This window comes from Ziziphus jujuba, chromosome 9 (genome assembly GCF_031755915.1).
Source record: "Ziziphus jujuba cultivar Dongzao chromosome 9, ASM3175591v1".
In the NCBI taxonomy this organism is placed as follows: Eukaryota; Viridiplantae; Streptophyta; class Magnoliopsida; order Rosales; family Rhamnaceae; genus Ziziphus; species Ziziphus jujuba.
In genome coordinates, this window is record NC_083387.1 from 12,917,491 (window position 1) to 12,936,224 (window position 18,734).

At 31.9% G+C, this 18,734-nt stretch overlaps 1 protein-coding gene across 1 annotated transcript; it reads left to right on the forward strand.

Annotated features, from left to right (window-relative positions):
- Positions 1 to 16,460: 16,460 nt before the first annotated feature.
- LOC107427006 (putative UDP-glucose glucosyltransferase) lies at positions 16,461 to 18,608 on the forward strand. The gene is made up of 2 exons (XM_048461810.2): positions 16,461 to 18,099; positions 18,443 to 18,608. The coding sequence occupies exon 1, from the start codon at positions 16,608 to 16,610 to the stop codon at positions 18,045 to 18,047; it is 1,440 nt and encodes a 479-aa protein (XP_048317767.1). The 5' UTR covers positions 16,461 to 16,607; the 3' UTR covers positions 18,048 to 18,099; positions 18,443 to 18,608.
- Positions 18,609 to 18,734: the final 126 nt, after the last annotated feature.

Sequence of the window (18,734 nt, forward strand, 5' to 3'; positions counted from 1 at the left end):
GGTCTTGCCCTATTTTGTCTCATATCTTTTGAAACGTATAAATCTTATAATTCATTATTTTTGGATACAGTATCTTCACCGGCATACTTTTAATCTAATTTAGATTCTGATATCATTTTATCGCATCCGAGATTTATGATCCAACTTTATTAATATGATATTGTTTATTTTGAACTTACCCCGTACGATTTTGTTTTAACATAAGCTCCACTGGTAAGAGAAATAAATAAATTTAAAATTTTTACCTTTTTGGTATGTAAATAGTAGTTATTTCAGTTATGTTCAAGTTAAAAGGTATGGTTTAAATATGTTACACATCATTTGCTTAAAATGAAATAAAAAATTGTGTATATTAGAATTAAAAAGGGTTTTTAAATGAAAAGAGGTTAAAACTGTTACAAAAACAATCGTGCTTGTCGTGTATTGAATAAATAATTTTTTGTTTTATTTTATGAAAGTGGTTTGCAACAATATTATAATTTTGGAGTAAATGTATTGGTTTTAGTGGAAACTTTTTAGAAAAAAAAAATAACAAAATCATATACTATTTTACTAATAGTGAAATATGAGAAATAATACCATATTTAAAGTCCTTAGTTAGTAACAGCATTTCCAATTGACTCTTTAAGGTAAAAGAATATATTTTCTATAATAAAGAGTATCTTTTAAAATAACTAGTAAAATTTTAAAATGCTCTCTAGTAAACTCTCTATTTAAGCTCTTTACTTTTATTTTTTTATATAAACATTTATTATTTTACTTGTAGCCCCTCTCTATGAATTACCTAACTCTTAAAAATTATAATAGTGATATAGAAAAATGTGTTACATAAATAAACAAAGAGTGGTTTTGGCTTTCTATATTTGGAATCAATTTTTTATATTAAAAAGTCAAAATAAAGAGTTCATTGGAACTCTTTTTTAAATGTTGTATTTTTAAAATAAAGAGAATGACATATTTTAAGAGTCTTTTGAGGATACTCTAACATTTTCGTAGCTTTTGCCACTATTTTATCATATAATGTTCTAATTTCCCTGTAAAAAAAGAAAAAGCATATTTTATTTTTACTTTTCTTTTGCATCCAACAACAAGCATAGTTATTTAGAATGAAAAAAAAAATGTTAAACCAAAAATTTAAAAAAAAAAATTGTGGGACCAACGATTGCCTTCTGGGAATACTGATCTACCTCAAAAGCGAGCCCAATATACGGAATAAAATATAAGATAAAAAAAAGTATCAGATAATAAAAATAACAACTAATTTTGCATATAATCACTTTTTCAAAATGGTCTTCTTAATAATCAACAATTGTAAATTGTAATGTTTACATTAGCATTTTTGGATGTAAGTGAGTCTGGCCTATACATTATTATTATTATTATTATTTTTTTTGGCTGGTGAGATTCGAACCCAGGTCATAGACTGGGATGTTGGTACCTCTAATCTTCTTGAGCTGCGTTATTACCTGCTTTTTATTAAGGTGTTTAGTTTTTGTTTTTGGTTTTTGGTTTTTCTATTTTTGTTTTTTTTTTTCCCCCATTAAAATAAAGATAGTTTGTTTATTTTAATTGTTTATTCATATTAATGAATAAATAGCTAGATATATCAATCACCTATAAATGCAAGGAAAACAAAAAGTTATAAATATAAAATGAAATACAATTTGAAATTATGTTAGTTTTTAATATTTTTTATTCCTTCATTCACATTGGTAATTTATTGATATATTTAATAAACTTTATTTTATTACTAATAAACAATTAAAATAAGTGAAATATATGTGATATAGTTAAAATAAATAAATAAATAAACCTTAGCCAACAATAAGTGATAATGCAAATCATTTGTAAAATTACCCAAAAGAAAAAATATATTAAAATAGAAAGAATTTACACAAAGTCCTCAAGGAGAAGATAAAACAATATCCAACAAACTAAGTACAAAATCTATAAATAATCACCTAACAAATCATCAAAATGAGCAAGGATACAAGCAAAGGCAACTCTACGTGCCAAAAATCAAGGGAATGGGTGTTTAGACCATAGATTATTTTGGATTTTTATTAATTTAATATTTGGTTATTTAAATATTATTTTAATTATTGATAAAAAATGGTTAAATATTAGAAAAGAATGCATTGCCTCATATGGTTTAAAAGTGAAAAGTTTTGAACAGTTACAAATATAAATGGAATTTGTTAAAGCAATGTAAGGTAAAAAGTCCAACATCGGAAATACAATAAGTATATTGAGGAGCTCCTTACCTATATATTGAAGCATCTTCAACATTTAGACAGACACCTCTACATACAACTACAAAACTCTAGACTATTTAAGCTTATTCTTATTAGAATTTACGTTAATTAGTCAATTATTTTTACTTGAAATTTTATTTTTTAAAGTCCTTTAATCATTAAGGCAATTGAACATGTAGATTATTTTGTTCTCCAATGATCAATACAACTATATGAATAGTTTGATTCAATTGGTGCATATTTTTTTTTTCTGTAAATTTTTATAGGATTGAAGTAGCACGTCATGATGCACATTTTTTTCCTTTCTTTAAACTATTATAGGCATAAATTGGCATGCCTTGGTGTACTTTTTTTCTTTTTTTGAACTATTACAAATTTAAAGTGGTACGCCTTATGCACATTCTTTTTTTAAACTGTTACAGGTTTGAAGTGGCCACATATTTCAATAGATTGTTGGAAATTTTTCAACATATTCCAACATATCCTTTTAGCAAGCTTGGTGGGACCATAAGATTTCAACTGAGGACAATGGTACAAACTCGATCAATATCTCAAGATTCTGACACTCATGACAGCAATAAGGAGGAAAGAGTTAGCAAGTGTCAGGACGAACGACATATCCACCTAGGAGTTGATTTGTAAGCTATCTCGAGATTTGAAGGAGGTCAAAAGAAGATGGAAGCATTCCAGGAGACCTAACAATGGATGATGGAAGGCATTATAGATTTGTTACGCCAAAATTGCAGGTTACTCAAGCATCATTAAGTGGTGCATGGCCATTTACTAGCCAGGAAGAACAGGTGCAAGCCTTTTCGATTGTGCTTGAAGGCAGCACATCAAGGATTGATGAGCCAGCCCTTCCGGCTAGAATGAATGGAAATGTAGGAAGGATGATTATGCCAGAATGACAATTCCAACCTTATATTCTCCCAATAGCTTAGAATCTAATTCGTGTCGAAAGACCAACTGAGAACCAAGGCCAGAATGTCAGAAATGATCGAGAATAGTAGATTGTATAGGCTCTTTAGGCCTACCTCATGTGGTGCAGGTTTTTCAAGCTACACCTTATTGCATGCAGGCTTTTTCGACCGCAAATAATGATAGTGGAGGAAGAACAAACTTTCAGTCCCATGTTTTCCAACCTATCCGAAATCAAGGCCATGGTGGGGGATATGCTAAACAGTATAGTCAAAATTTTCCATATGGCCAAAATGAAGACCATCAATATCAGGTTGATTACCACAGTCCGACATGGAGACACAGATGTAATGTCCAAAAGTGGATGAAAAATGGTCATGGAATGGATAAGGAAGCCATTGAGACCATCATCCAGGAGATGATCGACTCTATATTCAAAAGAGTTGGTCGATCATCTTACCATAGGCCTCACCCTAAGACTATTAATCAGATAGAATTTCCAAGGGGATTCAGATTTCCTCAATTCAACTTATTTTTGGGTGAAGAAAATTAATCAACTATTGAGCATATAGGCCGCTTCATTATCTAGTGTGTAAAAGCTAGGGCTAATGACTTTTGAAGTTCTACTTGTTTGCTAATTCTTTAACAGGTTCTACTTTCTCCTAGTACATCGACTTGCAACCAAATTCAATTTATACTTGGCAGGAGTTAGAGTAGAAATTTCATGATCAATTTTACAGGATTGAGCCGAAGATCTCCATGATTGACTTGTCGCATTTGCATTAGATGGATGAAGAATCGATGAGAACTTCATTGGCCTGATTCAAGAGGGCAAGAATCAAATGTCATCTAAACATACCAGAAAAAAGGGAGTTTGTCAAGCTAGCTTAAGGTGGACGAAGTTACAAGCTTCAAAGAAGTTTGAGAGGAAGGAGTTTAACAATTTGTTTGAGTTAGTCTATCGGGCATCTAGGTATAAAAGTATTCTAAAGGAAGAGTATTAGAGGAAGAACTTATTTCAAGGTTCATACTATAAAAACCCAACTACTGAGATTTATTTGGTCGAGATTGAGGACTAAGGAATCGAGGATGCCACCATCGAAATCGGTGTACCTAAAGTAGTGGCCACTAGGCCATATGTATGCAAAACTTTAGCTAGACCAACAAGGAACTAGAAGATTCCTCAATTGGTTATAAATACAAAAAACAATCGTCTCAAGCCATAAAAAGTCTACAATTTTAGCATCTCCAAAGCTGACCAAATTTTTGAGCATTTATTAGCTGACAAGGTAATTAAATTATCTGATAGCCATGTTTTGCCAACAGCTAAAGAGATGAAAAAGAAACCATATTGCAAGTGGCATGGTATGTGGATGTATCAAATAGTGAAAATTGATAAGTGCACCTTGAAGTTCCTGAAAAAAAGGAAGGATGCTTTTCCTATCGACCGAAGTGGACATAATTTCGGCCAACATTTCAGACTAAACCAAACCTAGAGTCAAGGTTGATTTAGGATATCCTTCATCAGAAAAAGTGTGGAAGAAGGAGAATAAACCTAGAAGGGAGTATTTGGCCAAAAATGTTGAATAATCAGCTAAGGTGCTTTGTATCCATTGCAGACATAAGGTTGGAGATGAGAATAAGTAACCCGTAAAGCTATGTGAGCTGAATGTATTAAAGTTTCCAACAAAGAACTATGGAACTCGTAGTCCTAAGTCAGTGTTCCAACGCCTAAAACCAAAGGTGCAAGATAAACATTAGAAACTGGAATGTCTATACCGGAGGGGCAATTTAACTCTAAGCTCTAAGTCACATTTTCTAGAAATGATTGAACAAGATCGGTTTCTTAGAAAATTAAGAAGCCAAGGACATTTTGACCACCGGTTACAGAAATAGGCAGCTAGTATCGTGTAGGATATAAGTCTTATTAGCTACTTACCATGACTCATAATAGATGGATGCAATGCCAGCATGCAACGACCAGGAGACTGGTAGAAGAAGCAAATGCTCATGAGAAAACTACTGAAAAAAGACCTTGAAAATACTAACATGGCTTGAAAATAAGAAAGACGATAATATACTGAAGGAATTGAAGTCACATCTATGCAAGTAAGAGGAAAGACCATAAAACTTGAAGAAGTTAGTCGAAACCACTGCCAAGAAAATGGTTATCTCATCTTAAGTTAGCACTTTTGGAATGAAGAAATATGCAAAGAGATGGGTAAAAAAGTAATGTTGAAGTCTGGTCGTACTTAAATGACTAGTCAACAATCTAGCAGAGAAACACATAATTGTTTCTTCAATTGGCAAGTCTTTGATGGTCAAAGTTGGAACTAGGGAAGAAGTGATGGTCAACATGGTTGTCCTCCTAACTTTATCATTTGGATGTTAGCCTGATCAGGCACGCATGATAGAAAAAGATGGCCATTCAGTGGGAGTCACAACATTGAAGAATGCTAGAAAATGTTGCGAGATGTTGAGTCAGATGTTGGAGCTAGGAGGCATGACCCTGCACATGTAACATCAACAAGTTAATAGAATTAGACCAAAATTTACATGGCCATTCAATTCAATTTATGGTAATAATTTTAAAGCTAGCCAATTTTGGTTGCTTTTTCAAGGCCGAGTCTTAAGCAGATAGGCTTGGACCGAATTTTACAGCCTTTATTAAATAGAAAGCTTGAATTATCTCCTTTAAGATCAGTTGGATAAAGTTGGGTCATGGCCATGTTATAACAAGCCGAATTAAATATGCATGGTCAGATCCATTTGTTTGGCTAGGTTAGACAAGATGGAAATGAGGTCGAATAGGCTAGATATATGGTTGGACATATAGGATTTGTGTTGTAAGCCATGGCAATTGTAATGACAAGATCAATACATTAATATTTGCTTTGCAATTCTTGCATTTCACTACAAAATTACAAAGTAAGGGGACAATGTCTGGACCATAAATTAATTTGGATGTTTATTAATTTAATATTTGATTATTCAAATATTATTTTAATTATTGGTTAAAAAATGGTTAAATATTATAGAAGAATGCATTGTGCCATATGATTTAGAAGTGAAACGTTTTGAATTGTCACAAGTATAAATGGAATTTGTTAAAGTAATGCAAAGTGAAAAGTCCCATATCGAAAATACAAAAAGCATATTGAGAAGCTCATTGCCTATATATTGAAGCATCTTCAGCATTTAGATAGACACCTCTAAATACAACTACAATACTCTAGAGTATTTAAGTTTATTCTTATTATAATTTACTTTAATTAGTCAATTTTTCTTAGTTAACTAATCAATTGTTCTTGGTTAAAATTTTATTTTTTAAAGTTCTTTAATTATTAAGACAATTGAACCTTACAAATTATTTTGTTCTCCGATAATCAATATAATTGTCTGAGTAGTCTAATTCAATTGGTGTATATTTTTCTTTCTTTGAACTGTTATAGGTTTGAAGTGGTACATCCTGGTACACATTTTTTTATTTTTTTGGAAGTGGCACATCCTGGCGCACATTTTTTTCTTTCATAAACTGTTATAAGTTTGAAGTGGAATGCCCTAGTGCATATTTTCTTTCTTTGAACTGCTATAGGTTTGAAATGGTACACTTGCATATTTAGCGGACATCGGATTGTTGGAAATTTTCCAAGTTATTCTAACAAGGGGTCACAGTAGTCTTAAACAACAAATTTCCCACCTTTTTACCCCTTTTTATAGATATGAGAAAGATGAAACTAAATGGAGGAAATAAAAGATATGCAAGATGCCCATCTAGCCTTCAACTTTCAAGGAACATGAGAAGATTAAGTCTACAATAGATGGACAACATGAAATCACTTTCCAAACAAATATGATCCCAGTTTCTCTTTTAAGCAATATCCAAGGCATGCATTACTATCAATAACTCTACCTCAAAAGCATCAGAGAGACCCAAATTAGACTGCAAAAAAGCCATGGACAAAACCATGTCAATTTCGAAAGACTCTACCACCTTTAAAAGTTTCAAGTGAACAAATAGAAGCACCATCCGTATTTTCCTTAAGCCATCCTAGTAATGGAAGCATCCAATGAATCAAAATAATGCATGAAGCCTTCCTAAGATTAGGTGAAACTCCTAGACATCAAAAAAGTAACAAATCCTAAACTAAATTCCACATCACACAATTTTGTAATAAATTGACCTCCTTAATAACACAGCTCACAAATAAAAGAGACTGAGAAATGGGCACCAAGATATCCTTATGCAAACCTTGATTCTGAACATACCAAATATAAGAAAACCCAATAATAATAAATGCTTGTAAAAGGCTTGAATTTAAAGGCTTCAAAGCAATAAGGAAGAGATGCAGAAGAGTTAAAGAAACATTTAATTTGGTATCAAACTGATTTTCTATGAAACTATAAACCGTAATAGCATTAAGACAAGTAAGAAAAACATGAGAAATAAAAGCTTCATGCTTTTTACAAGTAGGATATTTTTAGAGGCCAAACTAAATCCCCTAGCATGGAACACACCATCCTTATGAAGCCTATTCCAAAACAATCACCAACATAGCAGGAGGAATATATTTTGCCTAAATATATCTATACCACTCTTGAATATGAAAGTCCCTAACAAATGCAAATACATCTCCTTAGATGAACAAAGAACGGCCAATCAAACGATCAAAAGATGACCAATCTACCAAGTTTTTCAATGCAATATGAAAGCAGAGGAAATAAAAATTAAGGGGGAAAAAAAAAGCCAAGTAATAACCAATTACCTAAATCTGAAAAAAAAAAAAAAAAAAGAAAAAAAAAGATAAGGAGAAACTAAAATATTTGGACCCCACATTTACAATTTTGAAGATTCAAGACATCCTTCAAAAACCTACTTAAGTAGTTATCAAACCAAAAATTCACCTGAGAATCATTACCAATCAACCAACAAGTAGATAGAAAAATAGATCCTTGTAGCTCATGCATAGCTGGCCAAATAGAGGAAGCAACATAGTAAGACTTCTTACCCACATATCCAGCTTAAAGAAATTCAAAATAGGAGGAGAGGTCATGACCTTCCACGTGAGCTTACATGGCAAAGCTTTTATTAAAAATGAAAAGCTTCTTAATACTTAAGCCACCAAACTTTTGAGGACAACAACAGATATTCCAAGCAGCCTTATTCATAGAATTAATTAAACCACTTAGCCATTTATAAGCTTAAAAGGAGTAAACAAATATTGAAGTAATAACAAAATTAACCCAACAAATTATGTTAGCCAAATAGAGCAATTTACCTCTCTAGGCCTCCAATTAATGAAGAATTTTATCAAAAACTTCGAAGACTTTCCTTTAAATGAAAGAACCCTCAAATAATTAAAAGGAAAAATACCATGCCTCATACTAGAAACCTCCATCAACTAGTGTTGAATCGAATAAGAAATAGAATGTCTCAGGTACAAAAAATAAATAAATAAATAAATAATAAAAAATTTGTCCCAATTAACCATTTGACCTGAAATATCACTATAAGTTCAGAAAGCATCGTCATCATTATAATATTTTGAACTCTTCTTTTTCAAATAATCAAAAAATCATCTGCATTCATAAAATGAAAGGAAGCATAAGAGTAACTTATTGCTGCCATAAGAGCCAACTCATTAGACTTCACCAAAGTAGATAAAAAAAAGGCTAATAAATTCTTTAATAAGAGCAAGCCATAGAAAAGAAAGAAGATCTCTTTACCTCACTCTACAAGAACAAGAAAAATAACCAAAAGGAAAACCATTATTCAAAATTGAAACCCAAGCAAAAGCTAAGATTGCCAAGATCCACGCATGGAATTCGGAACAAAAACCAAAGCAGTTCAATACAGATAGTGAAAAGTTCAATACAGATAGTGAAAAGTTCAAACCCATTATGTCAAAAGCTTTACAAATGTAAATCTTGATAGCCATGTTACTACTAAAACATTTCATATCCAAAATATTAGCACAATTAGAAGCAACCGCAATGCAATCCTACATATTCCTACCATGAAGAAAACCAAATTGATTTGAAGAAACAAGACGAGAGGCTATCCCAAATAATCTATCTACAAAGATCTTGGTAACAACTTTAAACAAAAAATTACCAAGAACAATGGGACAAAATTTATCAGCATATTGAGCTTCCTAAACATGAAGAATTAAAATTAAAAAATTATAATTTAAGCTAGGTTCTATGAAACCCAAAACAATGAAGAACTTGACCTCATCAATCACATTAGGACCAATGATATTCCAAAAGTTCTAATAGAATGATTGAAACTATCTAGACATGGAGCACTAGAACAATTCAAAGCAAAAACAACACTTTTCACTTCCTCATCCATAGGAAAAGCAATTAGAAAATCATTATCCTGTTGAGTAACTAAATTTTGAATGACCTTCGGAACCAAAAACTCATCACAATGAGCTACTGAACCATCAAAACTAAACAAGTCTAAGAAGTAACTAACAACATGATGCTAAATAAATTTGATGGTAATATTCCATCCATCAGCAAGGAAAATAGAGGCTTAGAAACTTTTTGAGCCTGCAGCTAGGGGTGGTCACAAACAAAAATTGGACCAAACTCAATTAAATGATTCGGTCCACTTTTCCATCCGATTTGGGTGAACAATAATACAAAATAACCTAAATCTAACCAAACCGAACCGAATCTATATATTATATATAATTTTTTATTATTTTATTATAATCAATATTATTTAATTAAATATATTAATAATATTAAATTCAAATATTTAAAAAATAATAATATTTTTAAAAAAATTAAAAATAAAATATTTAACCAAACCAAATTAAACTGAACTGAACTGGTTCAATTTGGTTTGATTTTCCTCCATAGTTTGGTTTACAAAAAAAAAAAAAAAAACCGTAAAAAACAAACCAAATTGCATCAGCACCCACCCTCAAGTACAAAAAAGAATGGAAAAAAGAAGAATTTTGATCACATTCCTTAATCCATCTAAGCCAACATGTGTCCTTCAAAAGTAAGTCCTGATGCTTAAGCTCTAAATCTAGTTGCTCATGAGCACTAAGCTCAACTTGAAAACATTCATCAAAGAAGATGTAAGTAGCAAATTCATCATGAGCATTCTACAAATGAACCTTAGCATCAACAAGATGAGACTACAAGTTACCAAAAGTACCTGATTCCAACTATTAATAGTAATCTTGACCACTTTGAACTTCATATTACACGACGCATAGGGTTTCCATGAACAAAAGTAGATCAAGCATCCTCAGCTACTTTGAAAAAAGAAGGTTCCATCATCCATGTTGAAAGGGATAGAAAAATGTCTAGGTTTATAAATAAACGCTTTCTCAAAATACAATACATGAAGATTATGATAAGAAAAATGTCAAGACAACACCAAGCACTGAATAGAATCTTAAATTGGAGAAATGACTAAGAACAAAATGAATTATCCAATCTACTCTCCACATAACTTTTGACCCCCCCACCTCCGAGCGTAAGTAAAAGCCTTTAGTATCAATAAAATTAATATTAGAATTTTCAATAGGCAAACAAAACTCCTTACAAGTTGAGCATAGGAAAGCTTTTTTAATCTTCTCATAAGCCCTCAGAGTTGAATTAAAGTCCCCAATAATTGTCCAAGGGTCCACTATAGAAGAATAGAAACTTCGATGAAATTGCCACTAAGAACATCTATGAACATGAAAAATACACTAGTGTAAACAAAAATAACACAATATTTGTGCCACAAATGTAAAAAGCTAACCATAAACTATGCCTCATTCACATGAAGCAAAAAGGCATCGGTTAGTATATTAGAAGCAAAAACCCAAATAATAGGCAAAGAACTCCCAAATGATGAAACAAATTGCAACTCAACCAAGTCAGCCAAGCAACTAAAACTTAGCCTATAATCTTTATAAAAGTTACGTAAAACCAACTGAGTTTAAGTGTTACCTATACCATGGCAATTTCGAAAGAGCAGCTTCATTTAAAACACTTAGAATTAGCTTTCATAATGGGCTTCAAATCTAGGTTAACTACCATAAAGTTTCCTTTTATCACATTCACTTTTAGACAGCCTACTACTTTCCTAATATGACTTTTTCTTCATTTTAACTTGGACAAAAGACCAAGGTCCTCCTTCATTAGCAACATTGCTAAAGGTTATGGATCTATAACACCCACACTAGGAAAGTCAAATGCAACAAAAGCAACAATCACCACGTTCAAAGCTAAATTTAGATGAACCTCATGAGATGACGACTGTAATGGAGTGGAAATAGAAGACCTTGAAATGAGTCCTTCATTAAGGAATCTACCATGAATAATAGGACCACCCCTGCTTCTTCTAAATGCCCATAATGGTCCCACCTAGAAAAGCTCCACTGAATAGGTACTGAAAAGTCCAATAGGACCTCCCATAAATGGATATAACCAATACTATAAGTAGAATGTCAATAATACTTTAAAAGATTTCCATAAATCAACAATATCACATCAAGGATTCCCAATCTAAATCTAAAGAAAGAGAAATAAAACAAAGGGTCATATATATTAGGTCAATCTACCAGAGCAATCTAAAAAAGTGTAAGAGTTTAAAACTAAATAGAAGATAGCATAAATAATAAACCCAGCAAAAGTATGTGAAAAGGAAAATACATCAATAATGGAATAACAGTGGTGATAAAGGTATAAGGTGATAATATACCTAGAAGATGATGAAAATGCTAGACGTAGTATATGTAACCTGTCAACTAAGGCCTAAAGAAACAATTTAAAAATATAAAACTATAAAACAAGCTTAGTGAGTAGAATAAAATAATAATATGAAAATAGTCATTTAATTTCAAAACATTTCACTCAAGACCTCATTTCACTTTTTTGAAATGTTTCCCTTTTAAAAACCATTTCACAAAACCTGACTTGTATCTTAAATCAATATCATAAATGGGCAATTTATAATTTAAAATATTAGTAATCAACTAAAATATAACTATAATGCTAGACAACAAACAATGTAGTCATAATTTAGAAACAATAATGAAACGTAATAAAACTACAAAAATATGTATATTAGAAAGAAAATATACAATGTATCATATGATATACCTAGCGTTATCAGATAGTGCACAGTGTCTGGAAACACCACCAGACAGCAAAGAGATATACAGAAGCCAACATCATGAGAGAGTGGCATACAACTTATTATCACTCTAAGAGAATGGTATATAATATATCATTATTTTCTCATGTTATGACAACCTGTCATCCTATGGTCATGAAAGAATGGCATACTAATCATCATCAATCTAAGAAAATAGCACAAAACTCATATCACTTTGAGAAAATAGCATAAAACTCATCATCATTTTGAAAAAATCTCACACAACTCATGATTATCATCTCATATCATGACTACACATATGATGAGTAAGCCTATACGTGGCTAATAACATAAATAGAACCATTAGTGCTATATGCTACATCTTTTAAAAACAACAATGTTGTATTTATAAACCATCTTTTCAAAATCATACTTTTTATTTTTCCCAAATAAATATAATATCGTAAATCGCAACTAATACTAAATATTCAAAATCATCATTTCATACCAAAACATGAATAGCAACAAGAACATATATATTACCACAAACCATTTTTAAGTATTTTGAAATATAAATACTTAAATATGCTTAAAATATACAATTTTAAATCCATTTCCTCAAAATCAATTACTTTTCAAAAAGATTAAAACATCAATTCAAATACCAAAATATTTAAATATCAAAATTTTCAAGTTCACCACAAACTCATTTGAATTAAAAACAAATAAAATTTTGTCAAAAGTTACATGAAATGATAATGAATGAATATATGTAATAGTACATATTTATACATATATACACTAATATTAAAATCAAATCATATATATATATAAAATATTAAAACCATATATATATAGATATATAATTCTACTAATAATGCCCAAAAATCATTTAAAAATATAAATCATTCATAGATACCATTGAATCTACTCTACTCCTTCGCAGGATCACCTCTAGTCTCTTTACAATTGCGTATCATATAATAGAAATATTTCTTAAGCTTTAGAACTTAAACCCAAGGCATTTATAAGTACCAAATATCTTAAAATATTTTATACAACTCCCAGATCATATAAATTGGACACAAAGGGTCCAATTATACTAGAACCCTTTAGGATTCAGTATCCAAAATTGGGATTTTTTATTCGAAGGCCAATTTAATGAAATTAAACCTTCCATTATACCTAATTATACATATCCAACTTTAATTTTGTCCAATTTGTCCAATTGAATTCAAGCACAGTCCAATTTTTGTCCGTATTTAATTAATTAATTTAAAAATGGAAAAATTATCAAAAACATTTAAAATTTACAAACTTAATATCAATGGAAAGCTTATGGAGTGGGTAAGAATCTAAGCTCATCTTGATTCAAAATGTCACCGGCGGTCAAAAAACACAATGGAAAATTCGGTCAAATTTGATGTTGATGAATTTCATAAAACATGAGGAATTTCGGTGAATAGAGGTCACAATCAAGCTCAAGTGGTCAAAATAGCAGGTAAGGGATATGGATTAAGCTAAAACAGCCAAAAATTTGACTAACCCACCGGAGACTTGCAATGGAGCCGTTGCAACGTCGCTGTCTAGATTCGAGCATGTTCGATGAATTGAAAACATGAAATTTGGTGATTTTATTGCTGCTCAATCCTCTATCAAGATGGCCAGCACATATGAATAGTGGTGGTTCAAAAAATAGCGAAAATTGATCAATCTAGTTTGGTTATAAAAAGGGTCAAGTTGATCTAGTTCGAGTTTCACAAGATCTTAGGAGGTTTTTTTGACTTTTTTAATATTTTTCAAATTGTTTAATAAAGACATGGTTTCTTTTATATACATATATATAGACCCTTGGGTCATTAATAGACAAAAATCATGATTAGTTTGAATATCGATAAAATACTTATGTTTGAAACTTTGTAAAACCTTAACTTTTGAACCATAACTCAGAATTAGACGTACAACTAGTCTACGAGCTTTTATTGACGTACTTTATGCTATGGTTTATTGGTCAAACCAAAATTCTTAACCATTTAAAAAGTCAAACTTGGACAAATTAACAATCCGGTTGGTCAAATCCGATCAAAATTTTAAAATTTTGGGCATTTATTGGGACAGGATTTTACAATGAAAGTTAGGAAATTCAAACCTGAAGATAAGGCAACACCCTAGGATACAACCGTAGGAGTCTTTTCCTCCATTTACGGTGTTTCCTCCTTGGAACCAGAAAAATACTAATAATAAGAATAATAGCAAAAGTCTAGTGCCTTGTATATTCTTGAACTTCCTTGCTAAGCGATAACTACAAATCATTGGACCTATATGTTCTTGAACTTCTTTGCCAAGTGACAACTACAAATCATTTGCATATTCTTTTATTTTAACAGTAGTAATTGCACAAATTTAACGCAAAATTATTTTTTTATGTGATGGTAGTCTAGTGACCTATATATTCTTGAACTTCATTGCTAAGTGATAACTGCAACTCATTTGCACTATATTTGTTGTATTTATTGGTAGTAATTGCACAAGTCTAATGGGATCACTATTATTTTATGGGATGGTAATCTTCACTTCAAATAGATACCCTAATATTTAAAAGAAAAAAAAGGATTAATACTGAAAACGTTTTTACGAAACGTAATCCAATAATACATTGCTTGTATTAAAAAAAGTAAATATATATTTGCTTGTCCTATTATTTTTTGCTTTCAACTTTTCTTTTCATATTTTAAAGTCTCTGACATTGCCTTTTAAATTATTTTCATTTCAGTTATTTTGGTCCAAACACTAACGATCATTTGAAATGGATAAACAACGGTTTATGTTCCTTTTTTACAATAAATAACTATTTTGTCTTTGAGCTATCCCATATGTAATATCTCACCTTCCTAAAAAAATCCTTTAAATTATTTTCTCAGTTTCCCTTATTTATTTTAAACATTCATATTATTGAACATATTGACATAATAAAAATTATTTCTTAGGTAATGTATTAATATATAATTAAAATTAAAAAAGCATAATGCAAAAATGTAATGATTTTTGAAAAGGCCAAAAATGTGTTTAACTCATTAAAGTATCTGATAATATCAATTATTGTCTTGTTGCCATCGTTCTTTAGCTTCCGGCAAAGCCAATGTAATTAAATTAATTATTAATTACATACGAAGATGATCTTTGTTCGAGCATTAATTAAGTGGATCCTCGCAATGCACGTGGAATAATATATTCTTCATATATTGTGAATAAAACATTATTAATTTGTGAAGAGAGTGGAGGCCGAGAAGGCAGGTGCCTTTTTTATTTTTGATGAGGGAAGGTTCAAAATTAAACAGCATCTGTACAAAATTGTTAATTGAAGGAGGAGGCTGTCAGTTATTATGTTTTGTGGGGTGGCAGCCCCTTTTCAGCGGCCAGGACAAAAATACAGCTACGTGTATTTATTTCTAAAATTATAAATAAATCCATAAATTAGTGGACGTTGATGAACAGGTAGAGCATGCGGTTGACGTTCGGCCACAATGGAAACCTTCTCAAAGAACAGTTTTTCTTTTTTCAAATAATGGTGATAATAATAATAATAATAATTAATAATAATGCGAGAATATATAACAAACATCAAAGCACATTAATTTAAGTACTATACTGGACTTTGTTTAGAATTTATTCAAGTTTGATATATAATTAATTTCGAAATTCATAATAAAATGCATGACCGTTTTAGTGGACATTATGCACTTTCTTACACAACATTCGCTTAGAGGAAGTATGAAAACTTATAAACTTTTTTCTTATTATGTATTATAAAAATTTAAATAAAACAAAGTATTATATAATTGTGACAAGTATTCAATGACGTTTTTATAATAATAATAATAATAACAATAATAATACAAAATACCTAATTTTCCAGTACAAAATACCTAATTCTATTGAGTTGATTCCATTTATTAAGACATTTTAGACCGTTTTGTGGAAAAACCTTCAGGGATCCACGTCTAGCAAAACCTCCAACTTAAGCCAATAAAATGTAGTTTTGACGAAGTTCTTATGGAAAAATGAAAACAAAAGTCATCTGAAACAAAGCCTTATTTTGGTGATTAATAATATTAAAATCCTAGCTTTTATAATAATAACTTGTTGCGTAATTAATGAAGCAAAACCTGCTAAATGCACATGCTTCTTATTTTATTATTTTTCTTCATTGATCTACACCAATTCAAATATCTATATATACACACAAACAGATAATAATATAGACTCCTCCTAAACAAGCATTTACTTCGAGAAAAAAGGAAAGAGAGAAAAAAGCTCAAAAAATGGGGCTACAACCTCCAATCCATCTCTTTCTAGTTTGCTTCCCAGCTCAAGGCCATATCAATCCCATGCTCAGATTAGCAAAACGCTTAGCAGCGAAAGGTCTGCTAATCACCTTCTCTACAACCGAGCACGCCGGCAAAGACATACGACAAGCCAACAATATCATCGACGACCAACTGACTCCCGTTGGAAACGGTTTCATCAGGTTCGAGTTCTTCGAAGACGACTGCATAGAAGACGATCCGAAACGACGAGACCTCGACTTCTACGTTCCTCAGCTTGAACTCAAAGGCAAAGAATTCCTACCCGAAACCATCAAGAGGCACGAGAAAGAAGGCCGTCCCGTTTTTTGCTTCGTGAACAACCCTTTTATCCCTTGGGTCTGCGATGTCGCAGAAGATCTTGGTATTCCTTGTGCAACTCTTTGGATTCAATCCTGTGCCGTTTTCAGCTGTTACTATCATTATTTCCATAAAACGGTTCCATTTCCTTCGGAATTAGATCCTTCCGTCGATGTTCAGTTGCCGAATCTTCCACTTCTCGAATACGACGAGATCCCTAGCTTCTTGCATCCCTCTAGTCCTTATAAAATCTTAGGAACCGCCATTCTAGGCCAGTTCAAGAACTTGTCGAAATCTTTCTGTGTTTTAGCAGACACTTTCGATGAGCTTGAGCATGAAATCATCGAAGGCATGTCAAAGTTTTGTAAAGTGAAAACCGTAGGTCCTCTATTCAAAAATCCAAAAGCTTCAGTCTCAAATATTCGCGGTGACATGTTGAAAGCCGACGATTGTCTTGATTGGTTGGATTCGAAAAGTCCGGGCTCAGTAGTATATATTTCATTCGGAACCATAGCTTACATCAAGCAAGAGCAAGTGGAAGAAATTGCTTACGGACTGTTAAACTCCGGGGTTTCATTCCTGTGGGTGATGAAACCACCGGACGTAGCTTTCGGGTACGATTTACATGTTTTGCCAGATGGGTTCATGGAGAAAATCGGAACGAGAGGAAAAATAGTGCAGTGGTGTCCACAAGAACAGGTTCTGGCTCACCCTTCGGTAGCGTGTTTTCTGACTCACTGCGGTTGGAATTCAACGGTGGAAGCTCTGACTTCCGGCGTTCCGGTGCTGGCTTATCCTCAATGGGGCGATCAGGTAACGAACGCCAAGTTCTTGGTGGATGTTTATGGAGTTGGAGTGAGACTGTGTCGTGGTGAGGCTGAGAACAAAGTGATACCGAGGGATGTCATCGGAAAAGCTTTGGTGGAGGCGACGGTGGGGAAGAGAGCGGTGGAGTTGAAAGAGAACGCAACGAGATGGAAAAAAGCGGCGGAGGAAGCCGTTGCGGAAGGTGGATCTTCCGATCGGAATATTCAAGATTTTGTGGAGGAGATTCGGAAGAGATCTGGTTTGTACAATTCAAAGCCAGCTGCCACTTGATGAGAATACCGGAGAACTCTGGACTATTGGTCAATTAGTACAACGAGACAAGGTTGTGTTCGGAACCATACAGCACGATCGGTGATAACATAAAATTCTTATTTTTATTTTTTGTTTTTGGTTTTTTCTGGGTGTGATTTATGCCCCTAAACTTAATTTGAATCAAAATAAAGCCCTGTGAAATAAAATTAATAATGTTCGTATTAAGCAGTTTAGATTTGCTATATATATTTTTCCAAGTTAGGTCAAGAAAGTGGAAATTAAGTATATTTTTTAGCTTAATTTTGGGATTTGTATTTTCGGTGCTCTATGTATGAAAGTTTCTCCGCCGTGTAAATTTTTAATTTTTTTATTGTTATCATTTATTTGTTTTTTTTTTTTTTTGTTTTTTTCAGGGGGTAAAAAGGGAAAGAGCATTGATATTGGTCCGGTCTGTGGCTGGAATTTTTTTGGTTATTAATAGATAAACGAAGGAAATAAATATGCCGTCTGGGGTTTGACGGTGTGCATTTATGTTTCATAAATGTCTGGAATTCATTTAATGCACTTACTTCAATTGCAGTTTGTTATCAACTTAATCAATACTTTCTTAATCTAATTAGAAGTTTTAAAAGTTAGATTAATTGCTAGCTAGTTGGTTTTTTTTCAGCACTTTTTATTAATATTAAATGGTAACAATTATAGTTT